General features: G+C 39.1%; 4 protein-coding genes across 4 annotated transcripts in view; 1 reads left to right on the top strand and 3 right to left on the bottom strand.

Moving 5' to 3' along the window:
* Positions 1-1075, top strand: part of loxl3b (lysyl oxidase-like 3b) — a 29875-nt gene extending 28800 nt beyond the window's left edge. Inside the window, exon 14 of the mRNA XM_062440497.1 lies at positions 1-1075. Coding sequence (XP_062296481.1) covers positions 1-71 — 71 coding nt within the window. The 3' untranslated portion in view covers positions 72-1075.
* Positions 1076-4731: 3656 nt separating this feature from the next.
* mrps26 (mitochondrial ribosomal protein S26) lies at positions 4732-7086 on the bottom strand. Its single transcript, XM_062440535.1, has 4 exons — positions 6762-7086; positions 5698-5844; positions 5407-5530; positions 4732-5297 (listed from the first exon to the last, which is right to left on the bottom strand). The coding sequence occupies exons 1-4, from the start codon at positions 6980-6982 to the stop codon at positions 5166-5168; spliced, it is 624 nt and encodes a 207-aa protein (XP_062296519.1). The 5' UTR covers positions 6983-7086; the 3' UTR covers positions 4732-5165.
* Positions 7087-11199: 4113 nt separating this feature from the next.
* neff2 (neuronal intermediate filament family member 2) lies at positions 11200-13069 on the bottom strand. Its single transcript, XM_062440283.1, has 3 exons — positions 12051-13069; positions 11368-11492; positions 11200-11260 (listed from the first exon to the last, which is right to left on the bottom strand). Exons 1-3 carry the CDS (start codon positions 13056-13058, stop codon positions 11200-11202), a joined length of 1194 nt encoding a protein of 397 aa, XP_062296267.1. The 5' UTR covers positions 13059-13069.
* Positions 13070-17070: 4001 nt separating this feature from the next.
* Positions 17071-17763, bottom strand: LOC134001137 (nanos homolog 1-like). Its single transcript, XM_062440701.1, has one exon. It carries the CDS (start codon positions 17749-17751, stop codon positions 17071-17073), a length of 681 nt encoding a protein of 226 aa, XP_062296685.1. The 5' UTR covers positions 17752-17763.
* Between the last annotated feature and the right edge of the window lie 318 nt (positions 17764-18081).

The following is an 18081-nucleotide window of genomic DNA, read 5'->3' on the forward strand; positions in this document are numbered from 1 at the left end:
GTGATGCTTTCAGCGAGGAGGCAGAGAGGAGGTTTGAGAAATACCCCGGACAGAATAACCAGATTTCTTAATTGACAATAACTCAACAACATGAGAACCAAAGTTGGGGTTTTATGATTAAAAAACACGCCTCATCTGCTCAAAAAGTGAGACACATACTCCTTATCTTCAGGTACCGAACTGGATCCCCACATATATTCTGCGTTGGTCACAGAAGGAGCCAACAGTATTTTCCTCTGGTGAATGTGTTGTATGCCTGAGTTATTATACTTGAATATTCAAGTGCTAATGTTTTTTTTAAATTTGTTTCCGAAGTCTAATGTGAGCTTATGCTACTTTTTAAAAAAAAAATCATAAAATAGGATTTTATAAAGTCAGTCGTACAGTACAGTGTACGACAGATGTACAGTACTGAATGTTATTGTTCTTAGACATGAATGAGGTGTTATTTTTTATTATTTTTTTATAAATAGTTTTTATTTTTCTTGGAGCAAGCAGGTTCAGAACTACCTGAAATGTGTGTCCGACGTTTGGTAACACATTTTTTTAAAAACTAGAAAGAAAAAGTCAGATTCATGAATGGAAACTGATGCAGCTCTGTGAAAGTATTACTGGTCTTTGTAGGTGTTGTGGGCAAAACAAAGAAAGATTTCCTTTTCTTAAAAATCTGTAGATAAAACATGAAAGTCTTACCTGGATAGAGGGTTTGCTGAAAGGTTGGATGTTGCTCACAAGAAACGTTTCAGGAAGGTTGTAAAAAAAAAAAAAATCGATTGAAATGGTTTCGGACCACTTGGTCAAGTCTTTACGTGCCTGCCTCCACACTTATTTTGTGAATGTATTTATTACCAATACCAAGGTGCTCCAGAACAATAACTGTCAGAATGATTGTTCATTAGTATAAATGTCAGAACCAGTTGGAAGCCACCTCTAGCTTTAGTCTGTATGTATTTTAATAGTCTTTTAGGGTCAAGACATAGATGTTATTGGGCAAAGACAAATAAACAACAGTCACCCTCAAGAATTGCTGTACTGTATGTCTGCTGATGTAATCACACTCGCTGCACCAAATAAAGATGAGAGGAATATTAACGGTTCTGTGATTTATTTGATTGGAAACACTTGTACTGTATTAAGTCATATTCTATAGTCATATTGAAGCAGTGGTTCCCTCTGTCACAAAAAGCAAAGAGGGGATTTCCACTGCAACTATGGGACTAGATTTAGTTCCTGTAGGAAAGTCTGAGGGCCTAAAAAAGTCCCACATCTAGATGAAGTTTAACTTTCCGAAGATAGAGGAACTTTAGGGGTGTGATTTTACAATGATGACCGTCACTAATTGGTCAAACACAGACACAGCGGCTGCTTCAACTTGTGTTCGGCTTCATTATAAAACAAGAACATACTCCTATATTGAAACTAAAACAAAGCATGGACATTTCTCATCGTTTGTTAACATTAAATGTAAAGTTAGGCTAAAAGTAAAGTTGCTTAAATCTACCACACGTGGCCAAATCTCCAAATAATTTTGTCTTCTTGTTTTGCTTTCAGGTCATGTGTGTAGGATTTAGTGACATCTAGCGGTGAGGTTTCAGATTGCAGCCAACTGAATACACCTAACCTCCCTGCACCTCCAAGCATGTAGGAGAACCTGCAGGGCTGCGAAACTCATGAAAAACATTAAAACGTTTACTCTGGAGCCGGTGTTTGGTTTGTCCATTACTGGCTACTGTAGAAACATGGCGGGCTCAGTGGAAGAGGACCCACTCCTTATGTAGATATAAAGGGCTCGTTCTAAAGTAATGACAACACAAGAATTAGTATTTTCAGGTGATTATTTACTAATTAAAACAATCCCATTTGTGCAATGTCTGTTCCACTAGATGCCACTAAATGCACCTTTAAATAAGTTTCAAAAGGCCTGAACAGTGTCTAAAATTATCCTGTTATTCACAAGAAAAAAAACAAAAATTAGGGCAAATCTCTCATAAAGTTTCTGCTTTCCTGTCTAGTTAATAATCCCGCTACCCTACTTTCTGGATTTGATTTAGGGTCCCCACTGCTTTAATAACAGAACTAGAATAATGCTTTTTTTAATCTTATTGATGTCCTTATTTCTGAAACTGTGTCACTTGTTGTCAGCATTAGTCCAACACTGAGACTATTGTAGCCTTTATTTTCTTCACTGACTCACTGAACAGTATTTACCACTGTATTGGATTATGAGAAATGACCAGTTTAGACAAATCTCGTGGACTTTTTCTGGTATCTGCAGAACTGTAAAAAGATTGACTGTTCACCTAAACAATTTGCAGTTTAACTTTGATGGAAGTATAAACAATAAACTTAAATCTCTACTGACATAGAGGTAAATATGAAGTGACTGGATTCTAATTTTGAGATGACTTCTTTTAAATATATGGTTGAGAAACAGCCAATTTTTGAGTTTAGCTTAAATTAGAAAATCAGATTTACAGACTGTGACACTGAGTTGTGAGAACAGATGCCAGTTTTGTGTGCTGGTGATGAGCTTGCGGGGTCGTCTCAATCTACTCAGGCGTTTTACTGCTAATCTCAGTCTTTCCTGTCACGGTCGAACAATCCCATTAACCCCAGTTTCCAATCAAATTAACCCTGTGCACTGCTTTACACCATAGCTCACATCAGGATGCACAAAGCCAGCAGCAGAGTAATGTCCTATATTTTGTAACAAAATCAGACACGAATGAATGCAAAGGATAAACCTATTGCTATTTAATATTATTTTTATCTATTTGATCACTTTACTTCTTATTAAACATTAAGAATAGGCTCATCTACCAAGACAGAAACTTTCATACTATTATTTGGACAAATGAAAACTATTGTCTCCTTTTTTAAAATCTCAATTTAAATATATATTTATGATTATATTTAGGAAGATATGCAGATGACATTTTAGGATTGAAGGATTTTAAAGAAGAAACAATTGAGATACAGTGTATGTTGGGAAATGCCTGTTTTATATAATGAATGCTTTTTCTCTTGTGATTTTGCACCATCCCTGCTCATGTGGAGGTGAAAGTATTTAAATGCAAATCAACCCAAAAGAAAAATGTTTGTTTTTTTAAATGTTATCCTTACCGACTAAACAGCAGATATTACTTTCTATCAAGAAACAAAAACTGGTATATCACAAAGTCAGTATAAAAACAGCATCACCTTCCCTTTCCTCACCTCCTCACTCACTACTGCTGCTTCAGGTCGCCTGTGAGTTGCTCTAAAGATCTTCACCTCTAATCATCATCATCATCATCATCATCATCATCATCCTGCACGCCTCGCCTGACAGAAGAGGATTACACTTGTTCAGCAGCATGTTGGCATGCACAAGCTAGTAAACACCTGTTAAACAGTAAACGGGTCAATGACGTATAAGGATTTAGAACAACTCAATTGTAGAATAATAAAAACAAGCATATCTAATGCAGTAGTTCAAACATTCAGAATGTTGTGTAACTGAAGATCCACATTATGCATTGGAAATTAAGTGATTTTAGTGGGTTTTTCAAGATTAATTGGCACTGGCCTTAAAAAAAGTCATGTGGTGCGACCACGATTCATCTTGAAATAAATTAATTTACTTAACACGCTTCACATCTTTTTTTACAAGTTTTCAGTAATATAAAGTGTTTGGAAACAAAGTATTTGCATTTTTTAAAAATCTTTGTAAATGATGATCTTTTATTTATATAAGATATTTCAAGATGAATCATGGTCGCACCACATGACTTTTTTTTCAGGCCAGTGCCAATTAATCTTGAAAAACCCACTAAAATCACTTTCAAATTGTAATATGAATTGTCAGGTACACAACACTCTGAATGTTTGAACTACTGCATTAGATATGCTTGTTTTTATTATTTAAAATTGAGTTGTTGAAAATCCTTATACGTCATTGACCCAAACACCCAACAATGTGGAGGGTTGTGCACAGCGCCCCCTAGAGGGCAGCAACCAAGGATTTATATTGCAGCTGTGACCTGTCTTTTTTTCCCCCTGTGTAAACTAGATTTAGACTTTCACGCAAAATGTTCCCTTAAAATTTCTATCACCCCATTTTTTAGCTCCTTTGCTAGAGTTTTGGAAATGATACACAAAACCACATCATCATTATCTGTGTATGTAGTAGTAGTAATTTGTTTATTGGGACCCTGTTTAGTGTTAAATTTTCATCTGTATCCTGTGCACACCTATCCTTAAAGCACACAGGTACAGTACACTCAGAAAACTACCCATAGCAGTTTAATTAAATGTCCTCTAAGAAGAGAGAGAAAAGTTTTTAAAAGTTGATAAAATGGTTAAGTTCTGCATGACAAACTTCAGACCTATTGGAGCTTATCACTCACTAGCTGCTGCAAAATTGTAAATGTACAACAATACATTTGTTATCCACCTGTCTCTAAGAGATCAAATGTATTCAGTATGGAAGTCTTGTGTCTCATATTTAAGATTCTGCATGGATCAGCGCCTCCTCTTTGCTAAATATATGAAGAGCATCTCAAAGAAAAGCAGAACAGTGGACAGAGACGACTGTATTATCTCATAGATGAAGCAAACTTGGACGATCAGCTCTTACAGTGAGAACAGCGAATCTTTGTAATACTCGTCTGTGGAAATAAGGAACTGTGCTGCACACCACATTTTAAAAACTCACACTTAAAATACGGTTAAAGAAAAGATTCAGACTAATGTAGTGGAAACTTTGATATACATTAGTTTTCTTTACATACATTACACATCATGAGAAGACAGTAATGATCAAAACAATATGATGCACGAACATGAAAAATAAAAGCGTACAGCGTACAGACAGAAAAATGGTCTTTCTGTCAAAAGCCAAACTTCGAGCTGACACTTAACTGATAATATGAGGATGTAGGTTTCCATAAAACACTGAACTGCTACTGAATGTGACATGGTGGCTTCCATCAATAACAATTCCTTTAAATCACTTGCAGGATCTCTAATATCTCTCAGTTTACAGGTACGTCAGCTTCTCTCACGCTGAATGTTTTTTCAGAGTTTGAAGAAAATCCGCCTCCAGTGTGAATTAGAAAAATGTTCATTTGTCATCAGTCTTTGTTTATCTTCAGAGACGGATACACAGGGGTCCGTCTGCCACTTCACTGCAGCATCGTCTGTTTAACAACTCTCCCTTCTTTGTCAATGGCAAAGTTGTAATTCTTTGGAGTGTCCAGAGCCTCCTCGATACGCTGATCCAAATTCTCCAAGGTGATGAAGTTCTTTGCATCCTCCTGTATGAGTAGAAAAAAAACAGAGCTGTAAAATCTTGTATAACATACAATATAACAACATAATTGGGACAAAAGAAGGTAATAAAAAAGGCATTGAGTGGGATCGTACCTGCAACTGCAAAATTTCCCTCTCTTTTTCCTTGAGGAGTTCTTGCTGTTTTTGCTCACGCTGAAGAACAGCTTCTAATTTCTTGCGTTCAGCTTCTTCCGTTTCCTTCTGGACCCTCTCAACTCTGACAGACACAAAAGAGAAGCTGAGTGAGGTTTTACCAAGTGCATGGACATAAGATTAAATATAAGAGCCATCAAGAGACTGCAAATTAAAAATATGGCATTCACTCCATATCTTTAAATGTGTTTCATATTCTTCATCATGTTATAATTTGTTATTTCTTCTCACCGGACTGCGAGCAGACGCAGATTCTCCTGCTTGTTCCAGGCCATGAGGCCACGATGCTCCTCCGCCTCCTGCGCCGCCTTCTCCTCCGCCATGGAGCCCGTCTCCTCCTCATACTTCCTTCGGAGCACCTCCTCCTTAAACTCCATACTGACACATGGAAGAAAAATGCTGGTCAATTCACTCATTTCAACTAAAGTTATTTCAGAATATAAATAGACTAGAAATTATATTTTCCTGTAAAATCAGTGGATACTTGTAGTTTCAGAAGGACAACTGTGCACTTCTTGAAGAAACTACATACATTGCTTTTTTTATCAGTGTTAAGGTCTGAGGACTCAAATGTGCTAATAAGAGTACAAGTGATTGACAGTGTGCAGGATTTCTTTGGTCCTTTCACAATCACAGTTTCTGATCTGACACACCTGCCCACAAAGTTTCCTGGAGTGCAAGACCTTTGTGTTTTACCTGCAAGCATCTAAGTTAAAATTTGAAGCTGTATTTCATTGGTATTTTATCATGATGAATAGTAATGCTCTGCAGTGTATTAAACAGATATAATACAATGTTAAATACTGAAATGTTTTTTATTGATTTTTAGATATTATTCTGTTTGCATTTGGTGTCATTGTTTCTTTTAATTATCATTCAGTCTGTTGATCATTTTTCAATTCATAATTTGGTCTACAAACATGTCAGAAAATAGTCAAAATTGATAATTATAATGATATAATTTCCCTGAGCTGGAGATCAAATAGGCTACTTAAATTACTCATCTGAGAAGCTGGAACTAGGGGGTTGGGTTTGGATATTTTTTGCAGTAAAAAAGTTTGTTTTAAAGTTGATTATTTAACTGGTGTATACTTCTGGCAATGGCACTACAATATTGTTGCAATATCGAGATAGATAGATAGATAGATAGATAGATAGATAGATAGATAGATAGATAGATAGATAGATAGATAGATAGATAGATAGATAGATAGATAGATAGATAGATAGATAGATAGATAGATAGATAGATAGATAGATAGATATAATTGGATCCATTTTCAGTGTTAACCTACCGAAGCGCCCTCATCATCATCTGGTACTCGGTGTATCTCTCCTTGAGGACGACCATCTCCACCGGGTCGACCGGACCAGGCATTTTGATACGACCCTGCTTGGACTTGGCCACCGGGTCAGTGCGAGACTTACGGCCGCGCACCGCCTCCACGAGCACGGCGCCCCTGGGTGCGAGGAGCCGGGCGGCTGGGACTGTCCTCGCGCTGATCACCTGCAACATGGTCGGTGTCGGAAAAAGAGTGATGATCAAGTAGGTAAAAGAGATAGTTACTGGAAACACATGAGGGTTTGTAACATTGAGACTGATGTTAATGGTTGTCAGGCAGCAGCCATGTTGGTGTCCTCTGACCGAAGGAAGTAATAGTTAAATAAGATGATGTTTAGCCTTTATCGCCATCTGTAGGTGGTAGGAAACATGTTTTTAAAAGAGGTGTGTGCTCCTCAAGGGCAGGGGCGATTTTAGACCCTTTTTAGACCCAGTTAAACAGTTAAATAATGAGATAAAACTCTCTAACCCCTAAAAATAAATACATAAGTTTTGGATTTTGTCCCCCCATAAAATTATTTTATACAACTTTAATGATTATGTGATCCTGTCTGTTAGATATGGGACAAACACTTATGCTACAGGTTCAAATTGTTTTATTGTACTTTATTATTAACTATCTGTAGAAATCTGTGATTGTTTATTCTAAACCATTATTATTATACATTATAGTAGACCACTCTACTATATATTAATGTAATTTACGTTATCCACTGATTTAGCAGGTCATATTCTCATTAGGAGCTGATCCTAGAATCGCCCCTGTTCAAAGGTGTATTATAACTGAGATTTCATAATAAATAATGGTATATTTCCTCCAAAAGTCTAATAAACAGCTTGACGTTAACTCGCAGGAGTAACATAGCAACAGTTACTAAGGGTAACAGTTGACAAATACTGAACAGTCAGTAGTGATGGAAGAACAGTTTAGATATTTAAGTAAAAAGTACCAAAAAACTACTTTATTACAAGTAAAAGTCCTGTATCAAACATCATACTTAATTAAAAGTACATAGGCTAATTAGTAGTAAAATGTAATTAATAAGTTGGTGGTTTGTTCCCTTCTGACTGGTATATTGTTATGTATGACATTGTTAGATTAATACTGAAGAATCAAGCATTACATTAGTGTTTTAGGCCACTAGGAGGCAGCAGAAACAAGTTAACACACCACTGACTTAATATCACCTTTTAAATTGTTGCTTTGATTAAGTTATTTCCTAATCCAGCAGTAAAGGAGCAACATTGATTCATTTTGGAGCTGTATTTCCGTCTACCTGCTGAATGTAAGTCAATTATTCACACTCTTTTGGCTCTGTTTTTGCTCTCTATCAACCTCTGAGGGACAAATCTAGCTCTTTAGCTTGTTAGCAAACAGTTGATTAAGTTATTTCTACATCCAGCAGTAAAGGAGCAACATTCATTCATTTTGGAGCTGTGTTTTCGTCTACCTGCTGAATGTAAGTCCAATATTCACACTCTTTTAGCTTTGTTATTGCTTTCTACTAACTCCTAAGAGAAATACATGGCTCATTAGCTGCTAAATGCTCCACAATGTTCACCTGCTAGTTTACAGCCAACTGTGTGTGTTTGCTGTTTGGTGCTGAGCAGGTGGAATAAAGTTAAACAAACAACACTATGAAAGCACAGGACAGCTGAACAGTTAAATAATGAGCTAAAACTCTCTTTAAAACATCCCTAAAAAGCTGAGGTGAGCTGCAGAGTAGTAGTACAGTAGGTTAACCTGTCTGTAACATTTCTGTACTTCAATTTCTTGTAATTTATTGCATAACATTTATACCGATATATCTGCAGTGAGCTAATATCAGCCTGTTGATTTATCAGTCAGTCTCTATTGGAGAATATACAGTAGTTTTAATTTAGTATGTAGCAGCAGGTTAAAGGTTGAAGTACTGCATGTAGAAGAGACAAACAAATTGGATGAAAAACAGGGTCCTTGTCTTTGCAGTAATTTGAGAAAGGTGCACAATCCTTTGTTAAAGGCCGCAGATGAAGTTGAGCAGGTTTGATTGTATCCTGAACCTTTGCTTTAAAGGTCATGCAATAACTTTAAATTCAACCATGGATGGAAAAGTCCTTTAAAGTGCTCAGAAAAATGGAAATGTGAATATCTACAATTGCATGACAACCAGACTTACTCCATCCATCATGTTTGTTTGATGTGATTAAATGATCCAGAAAATTAAATTAACTTTCAGTCTCCGATTCTTAGTTTTTTTTGCTCTCAAACAAGTGATCCCTCTCTCGGGTTAGGTCCTAAAATTGTATGCCGGTTGTATTATTTTCAGGGTTCAGTGGGACGCCTGGTGTCAGCCTGCTGATTGATGATCCTGCTGAGGAAATGCACCACCAACAACTTACAGCTACAGCCCGCTTGCCAGGAACTTGGAATGATGGGAAATGGTGCAGTGCTGCTGTGTGTCCATGTCACATTGAGAGCCGTGACTTTGAGTAAGGAGAAATTTAAGCAATATATCTTATGAAATTACAAAATGCATTACTTGTTAATGCTGTATTTCAGATGGAAAATGTTAATAGCCGCCCTTGAATTTATAGCTAATTTTCAAGTCTCACATAAAAATATTAATTTACACCAGTCTGCTCACAAATTGACACTATATATATTCCTTTTCATCCCATCATTACGATGAATAATTAATTACCACAATAATTCATATATTTCCATTGAACCTTTATTACTTTAATGATCATCAGCCTGCAGTTTGCATCGCTGATTCATTTATATGACAATAGCTCTTTAATTAGTGTGACATGAAGAGCCTTGTAATTAGATTTAAGGTGAGTTTGCCTCGGCTGCAATTAGAGCAAAATCTCAAAATGTAAGATTTTATGAAAATGCATTCAAAACACACAACAGATTTACCAAAGAGCCTGAAATCAGTGTCAGCTTGTTTTGTATCGTTCACAGTAGAATTTGAGCTGAGCTGCCGTCTGGACACATAATTAATAGTTTGAGACACTCACGACTAAAACTATGCTGCAGTAGATGTCTCTGTCTCATCTCAGGATACATTTTGTGTGATTGTGTTGTGCATAGAGACACCTCTGCTCATTTTTTATGTTTTTGCAACAGTTTACATGCTTTAAATATGTAATTAATAATCTGCTGTTTGGTCTAAAACTAGGGAATACATAACATGGACACACAAGATGTTTAACTAGTTTGTAATTTTTCCTCAATATCCTGAAAAGTGTCAAATGAAAACACAAGATGTGAACCGGTTTGCAGGTCAGTTATATGTTTATTCAGCTTGTTGCCGGCTCTTACAGGTACACCAAGCGTAATGGTGCGGACTTTGTATTAGTTTCACAGATGTTAAGCACCATTTAGATATAAGATAAGCAGACAAACAACAAGGAGTTCCTGCAGTTATCTTCAGTTTCATTGTTTAGCTTTAAATGAACTAACAGGACATTAAAAAAAAACACCAAAAAAAAAAAAAAAGGTCTAATGCAGAACGGCTGAGAGACACACTGCATGATTCTAAGGAGAAACCAGTAACAATTAGTCTTCCACAGCATTTACATGTCCAAAAAGTTTACGCAAGACAAGACACAGTTTTATTGGAAATTAGAAGTTTAAATATCCGGCCAAATAGAAAGACCCCAAACTCAGTCTTGATTTTAAACCAACCAAAGCTTGCAGTATTTGTGTGCAAATGTAAATGCAAAGGAAGAATAACTAAAAACAAACAAACATGGGTCTCTAATATATTGAAAATAAATTTTAAGGTTACTGGTTCACTGACTACTACTACAGAACCAGGGGTGCAGGACATTGCGTAATCGATTGGTAGAGTTCCCGGTCAATAACGCTGCAGTTTTCATGCATCACTTTCAAACAGAGATAAAGTCCAAGCATCAAGAGAGTAAAAGGAATTTCTGTCCTCCTTCACAAACAATTGGTCAAATGTTTGCACAATGAGGCGCCAGTGGAGTCAAATGGTAACTCTGCTGCTTGGACCTTAGCACGTATGACAAAGAGGAGCTCAACCAAAACGACATTGCCGTCCGACATAGCTATGTAACTACTGCAGTACAGCCACTCTGCATTTTACAGTTTGCCATCTTCTTGATGTGTGGTGTCAGAACGTGTGTAGAAGAAGGGGGACTTCTGGTGGACCTCTTGTTTAATACAAGGGCGCATCTGTCTTGAGAAGAAATGAGCTTTTGGTTTGCGGTTTGGTCTTGGGAGGAGTAAAGAAAGGGGGATGTCAGAGGGGGCGGGGCAAGATGATAGAGGGAGTAATGTAAAAAAATGGAGGGTTGGGGGGGAGATGTTAAGGTCAGGACAGGAGAGAAGGGACATGAAGAATTCAGGTTGATGCCAGGCTGGTGGCATTTAGGTTTTAATTTATTCCAGGAAGGGCAGGGTAGGACATTCGAATCTCCTCCCCCTCCAGAAGTTTCCTAAAAAGAAAAAAATAGAGCTTGAGCTTACTCTTCATTGTACACATTTCAACAATAAAAGTGTATATTAGTTTATATTTTATGTATTGTGTCGGTGGAGGTCTCACCTGTACGCAGCTATTTCAATGTCAAGAGCCATCTTCACATTGAGAAGGTCTTGGTACTCTCTCAGGTAACGCGCCATCTCCTGCTTGGCTTCAGTGATATCCTGCTCCAGATCACTTATCCTCACCTATAAATGTAAAAAAAAAAAGAAGCAATTCATTAAAACATCAAGCTTACTGATGCTGGACACAAGAAGTTTAAAACCCCTGATCCTTTTTTGGTGTGTCACTGTAATGTGCTCCTCTGGTTTAGTCAGACAGTAACCTTGCAGATTTTCACCTCTGCTGTGAGTCTGCCATCATTTCCTGCTGAGTACTACAGCACGGGGAGGGTGTAGCTGCAGCGCAGAATATATCTACATGTCATTTTTTGCCATGTTGGGTTCAGAGACAATTTCCAGCTGCATTTTCTCTACTTTATTCATGTAGATTGTGTTCTGTGTGGTAACTGCTCACATTTCCTTAACTGGAATCAATTCTCAACTGTCTGTTTTAAACCTTCAGGCAAAGACAGTTTCTACACCGTCTTTTCATTTATCTGTCCCTCTTGAGACTTTCACTTTCCACTATTCTAGAAAAGGCCTCTACAAATAGGCATAAAAAAAGTTTGCGTGCCACATATTAGTACAAATTCTCCTATTGGCTGAATATTCACGCAAACTGGGATCCAAATATCCCTCATTCACCTGGTACTTTGCCACCTCTTTTCCCTGTGTCTCCTCCAAGTCTTCCAGCTGCTTATTAAGGGAGTCGATGACGTTTCGGAGAGCCTCAATCTCCGAGGAGCGGGACTGAAGCAGTCTCCGGTACTCCATGGTCTCCTCCCGGATGGCGTGCACGGCCTCGTTGTTTTTGCTGGCCATCTCCGCCACGCTCGCAAACTTGTTCTTGTACCAGTCCTCGGCAGCCTGCATGTTCTTGTTTGCCAGCCGCTCGTACTGCGCCCGGATGTCTCGCAGGGCGGTGGAGAGGTCAGGCCGGGACACCTCCACATCCACGCTGATGTTAGCCATCTGCAGCTGGGCCTGAAGCTCAGCTTGCTCCTCTGCAAAGACTTTCTTCAGGAACACCATCTCGTCACACAGAGAGACCACATTGGCCTCGGCATCACAGTTGTAGAGCACGGCCCTGCTGGCCTCCTCCTTTGCCCTCTGCAAGGCCTCCTCAGCATCCATACGCCGCCTCGCCTCCTCTTCATAGCGCTCCTTCATCTGGTCATAGATGTCACGCAGGTGCTCCCTTTCCGCCTCCATCTGCATCTTGTCACCGTTTTCCGAGTCAATCATGGCCCTCAAACTCCGCGCCTCCCCCTCATAGAGACTCTGCAGACGGGATGGATCATTCTGTCGTTTCCTCAACGCGTCCAGCTCTGCAAGCAGGGCTCGGTTCTGCAGCTCCAGGTGCCTCACCTTCTCGATGTAGGTGGCAAAGCGGTCGTTGAGGTCCACAAGCTGCTCCCTCTCCTGGGTACGCAGACCCAGCAACTCTGTGTTGACGGAGCTGGCCTGAGCCAGGTCCATCCTCTCAGACCCATCTGGCAGGGAAGAGGAGGCCAGCCTCAGGATCCTCTTCCTGGACGGAGGAGCTCGAGGAGAAGAGTAGAGGGAGGAAGACAGGGTTGATTTAGTGATGGATCGGGAGCCTCTGTAGCTGTCCCAAGGGCGGCGGTAGGAGAAGTAGGATTCGGAGGTCATGATGAATTTTTTGTTGTGGATTTTTTGTTTGTTTAAGAAAAGGATATGGAAGTTTCAGGTTCAGAAGGTTTTTTTTATGTCCCCCTTGTTCTGCACACCATCGGTGAGGATGAGCAAGCGTTTTTGCACTGCACCAGCTCAGTGATGCTGCAGATCCCCGGCTTTTATAGAGTGAGGCTGCCCCCCCTCCACCACAGAGTAACATCAGTGCTGTCAGCATCCAGCAGGCCAATAGCAGACTGCTGCAGTGAAGAGAGGGGAGGTTGGTTTTTTGACTCTCTCTCTCAGCCATGCCCAGCAGAGTAGATGCGGTAGAGCAGATTTATTTAATCTGCCCTGAAAATAGCATTGGAAGCAATTACACTATGCAATAGTATGAGCATATTTTACTCCACTTAAAACCCTCAATACAGGATAAGGTGGATTTCTGAAGCAATGAACACAACCACGATGATAAACTGAGAAAAACTGGAGCAATCTTTGGGAAATATGACTGGAAACAAAGTCTTTTCCACAAACCTGTGAGGGAGAATCAATATATACTGCATGAAGAAAGTGAGGGGGCATATACTTTAACAGCCAGGCACTTAACTGTACAAAACAATGAATTAATTACCATACAGAGAGCATAAAAAATACATTAATGTTGTAAATACATGCCCACTATCTTGAATAATATGAAAGATGACTGGGCATTCTTCATTAACCCACATACCACAGGTAAGTGTGAACTGAACACAATTTATTTAATCACTTAAAGAAACAGTTTCATGTACTTTTACTTTTGATCATCTCCTCTTTTCATTGCTGTCTTTGCTGCTGTGATCGTCCTTTAGATGATCGATATCCCTTTGCAGAGTCCTACATATTACAATACAACAATTGTTCCGAGAGTATCTTTTTTCATCTATTTCAAATTGATGAGTCACTGATGTTCTTGAGCCGCCCTGACAATGTGTGTGGGAGACACCACTGAGGAGGGAAGCGTATCTGTATCTGCTGACACAGAGAAACACTCATGCTGTGTAACATCCAAGGATGAGTCAGAGGGTCGCTACAAATCAGTCTCACTATTTGTTTTAAAAGAAATTGTGGCATCAAGCTGATGTTCTTATACGAGAAGCCATTCATATTCCTGCTCCAGGACACAGACTCTAACAGACACGTTCAGACTGGTGCAGTTGTAAGTTGCTTTAAAGATCGCATTATTCTGCTCGAGCTTCCAGCACCTGATAGCCTTCTGCACTACAAGCACCCAACATTTGACCCTTAACACTCATATGCACCTGCAGATAGAGGGATTAAAAACAATGTAATAGGACAATAATTATGATTTTAGCACAAAAAATGACATAACCTTTTCTAACTCTGACACACAGTAAAGTACAGACCAGTGCACACAGCTTCAATACAAGTTCATTAAAATCACCTCTCTGATGTAGGAAAGATAGTCAAATGTTTGGAGATTGATCCCTGATGATTTATTCATGGTATGTTAGAGAAGAGTCTTTGAAGCAAAACCTTGTCATCTAGTGGAGTTTCATCCAAGTTGCAGCAATTACAAACCACCTTTCAGGTACAGAGACTGATTATTTTCAGGCCTAAAAATCAATTAATAAAGCATCGTATGCAGGCAGTGTCCTCCATCACATAGTTTTCGTCCACAAACATAATTCTTTATATGTGTCAGACTTAAAGTTTTATTAGGTCTCTGCTCTAATTAGCTGGTTTTCTATTTTAGGTGACAAGGATGTGACTTTATGTGTGTCAGTTATATCCAGAGGATTTTGCAGAGTGGGATGCTCCAAGTTATATCTAAACTGTTGCAATTTTCAGCAGTTGCCAATAGGGGTCAATGAAGCTCATTGTTCGCTTCATATTTTTAAAGGGACATAAACTTTTCCACTTATTTTGGCTGGAGTTTGATCTTTTTATCCAATAGTTTAAGTTTCATTTCCTGATTATCTGAGCTATCAGCTGTATTTCACTCAAATGCAGTTTGTCCCTGAAGCATTTAATTTGTGGTCTCACTGAGCCAAAACGATTGTTTCTAAAGACTCAAACCACGGTGCCAGTGATGCTTCAATTAGTACCACGTCCTACCAAAATATGACCACCAGATGTCTTTCACTGCGCTTAAAGATTAAACTCTGCTATGAATCGTATAAACATAAAAGGGAAAAAAGTTTTTATGATGTTTTGGGCTGGACTTTACCTTAATACTCAAATTTGATGTTGATGGTGTAAATATAACATTTATTTTGCAATGTATGTAGTAAGAACCTGTGGGTTATACTATTTGTTTATGTGAGTTTATTCCTTGTACATAATATTTCATTTTTGTTAATTTATTTAGTACAACTTTTATATACTTGACATATAATGGCCAAATTGATTTTATTCTATTCTAATTAAAAATATAGTAGATATGTAAATACATTGTCTATGTTTGTTTAGTTTTTCACATGTTGTCAGTCCCAAATAGTTGAGGTTCAATACACCTGGACAATTCAAAAAGTTTCAAATAGTTTCTAAGTGTTTCTAATTACAGCTGACTTGAAAATATCATCCTGATTTAGTCTCACATGGAAAAGCCAAATTATAAATCATTAAAACTCCATTACAGTGGATTTATTAAATAACCCAGTGCTTATCTGTGCTGTAGAAACCCCGAAGCAGTTTCTGCTGAGGGATATCGTCATTAACAGTTTTGAACACTAGGTGGCGTATTTGCATTGCCTATCAGTGTGACTATTGCAGAGATGTTTTCAGATGCAATACAGTTGTGTAAAAATGCTTATTCACTTATAATCTCAACCCAAAATGTCATATTCAGTTATGTTTTCGCGTACGCTGCTGCAAGTGTGTGATTCATGACATGACATTAAAAGTGAGTTGTAGTCTAATATAGTCAAAGCAAAATGCAAAGTACATGTTTATTCATTTACAGTGAATATATTTCCCAATGATACATAAGGTAAAAATAAGTACATAAAACATTTCTATTGACAGATAAAGACTTTGGAATGTCAGGCTTTTCATTGCTGAAGTTGTTCACCCCTTTTTTTATACATTTACAAGAATTTCAGGAACATTTCCTCCCTAAAAAATTAAAATAAAAATCATTTCAGCATCTTTGTTATTGAACTTGTGACAGGAAACTGAAATTAATAGAGCCTGGAGCTACTTAAGAAGCATTAAGGTGAACTTCACGTCAGATCTACCTTCCACTGTTTTTACATTCAGTCGAAATATGTAAAATACTATTCACATAAAATCACATAAAGAATATAAGACATCCAACATATAAACAATACCGAAATTACCTTTAGGCTAAATACAAAAAGTGTATTCCTTTGGTACAAAACATTTATCTCAAGAAAAAAGTGTGCTCGATGTAAAGTAGTAGTATATCTTGCATCTTGCATGGCCTGTCAGACCTCATACATCCAAGGGGCCAATGAATTATGGGACTAAACATTCATCTCATATCAGGAGTGCTGCATATTCATTCACGTTGACGTCTCATAAGCCCAAAGCAAGCCTGCTGACATGCACAGGGCTGTTTTCACTGGCACTGCGCTTCATCAAACACAGTAACTCCTCATTACAGCATGAAGGTGGTCATTCACAGGTCGATCTGTACAGTACTTTGGTTCATTTTTTGATCACCAAGTCTTAAAGAGTGCTGGGAGGGAGGGGAGGTGTGTGTGTGTATGTGTGTATGTGTGTGTGTGTGTGTGTATGTGTGTGCGTGTGTGTGAGGGGAGGGTAAACTATGTGCCCATAGAGTTACAAGATAGACGAAAACATTACAATTGAAGCTGTGACAAATACAGAAAATCAATAAAAAATCTAATTTTCTTAAAAATCTCTTCTCTTCAGACTTGTCTTGTGCATTAAATGGGGCAAATACTGTCATACAAACTCATAAATTCAGACAGTGCAGCTCAAACTTCATTCATATCCTCCGGTTTTTTTTTTTTTTTAGTTTTTTCTGTTCTTTTCTTCTTTAGAAGATTTTCAGCCTCTTGGCAATCACTCTGCCCCCCTTTGCAAATCTCTGGCTCGGCTGATCTTTAGAAAGCGGGCAGTACTTGATGGTGTGCGCATTGTCGCCGTTGGCACTGCAGAGAGGGCAGGTGTATGCCCGCAGGATGGGGCACAGGACTCTGCCATCCGCTGTCTTCAGGATGTGCGTGCCGTAAACCTCCTCCGGTGCGCCGTTATTCCTACAGAAGACGCACACCTTCGGCTCCGGCTTGCACCTCTGAGTCTGTTTGCGCCTTCTGTCCATAGAGAGCAGGTCCAGGCCGGAGAAACTTCCTCTGTAGGAGGGTGAATCTCTGTCTGCGAGAGGCGAATCACCTGCCAGCTGTTCGTACGGCCTGAGAAGTGAGATGCGCTCCTTGAGATCATAGATGGAGATCGGCGGGGAGCCCGGGGCCGCGCAGCAGCAGTCCAAGTGTCCATCGCTGTCCCTGCCCTGCCCAATTACGCAGGAGCAAACTGGAGAATCATCCAAACCCAGGGTCGCTTTAAGAGACTCGGTGATAGAGTTGGGATTACAGGACGGGCTGTTGATCTTGCTTTTGGCGACAAGTGTCGACAGGCCGAGGTAGTCGTTCCAGAAATTAAAGGTGTAATCATAAGGAGACCGCGCCTCCAAGTAGCCGCGGTCCAAAAAATCCATCCTGTCAGAGCTGGAGACTCTAATGTCCACACAAGTGAATAAGCGTTTCGGAGTGCGTGTCTGTCAGCATGGGGAGCCTGTGGAGGTGATCTTGTCTCTGCTCTTGCTGGGTCTCGTATGCTGAGCAGTCAACATGTAGGCGCTGATAAGTTCCCCCGGAATAAAACAGGGGGGCGTGGTTTGGTTCAAGTTGATTATCTAGCTGGCCCCATTGGAGGGTCTACACAGTCAGGGCAGGGAGTTATTGAGCTGGGAAAATCATTTCCCCTCAAAGCATATGATTTCTTTTTATCATTGAAAGAGTATCTTTTTGGGCAACAAGAGAGTGAC

Source organism: Scomber scombrus, chromosome 19 (assembly GCF_963691925.1).
Source record: "Scomber scombrus chromosome 19, fScoSco1.1, whole genome shotgun sequence".
Lineage (NCBI taxonomy): Eukaryota > Metazoa > Chordata > Actinopteri > Scombriformes > Scombridae > Scomber > Scomber scombrus.

Coding starts and splice junctions, on each gene's coding strand:
- mrps26 (XM_062440535.1), bottom strand. CDS start 6,982: ATGTTGCAGGTGATCAGCGCGAGGACAGTCCCAGCCGCCCGGCTCCTC. Junction 5,531..5,697: donor CTGCGTCTGCTCGCAGTCCG/GTGAGAAGAAAT, acceptor TGTGTCTGTCAG/AGTTGAGAGGGTCCAGAAGG. Junction 5,298..5,406: donor GGGAAATTTTGCAGTTGCAG/GTACGATCCCAC, acceptor CTACTCATACAG/GAGGATGCAAAGAACTTCAT.
- neff2 (XM_062440283.1), bottom strand. CDS start 13,058: ATGACCTCCGAATCCTACTTCTCCTACCGCCGCCCTTGGGACAGCTAC. Junction 11,493..12,050: donor AAGAGGTGGCAAAGTACCAG/GTGAATGAGGGA, acceptor TTACATTTATAG/GTGAGGATAAGTGATCTGGA. Junction 11,261..11,367: donor ATTGAAATAGCTGCGTACAG/GTGAGACCTCCA, acceptor TTTTCTTTTTAG/GAAACTTCTGGAGGGGGAGG.
- LOC134001137 (XM_062440701.1), bottom strand. CDS start 17,751: ATGGATTTTTTGGACCGCGGCTACTTGGAGGCGCGGTCTCCTTATGAT.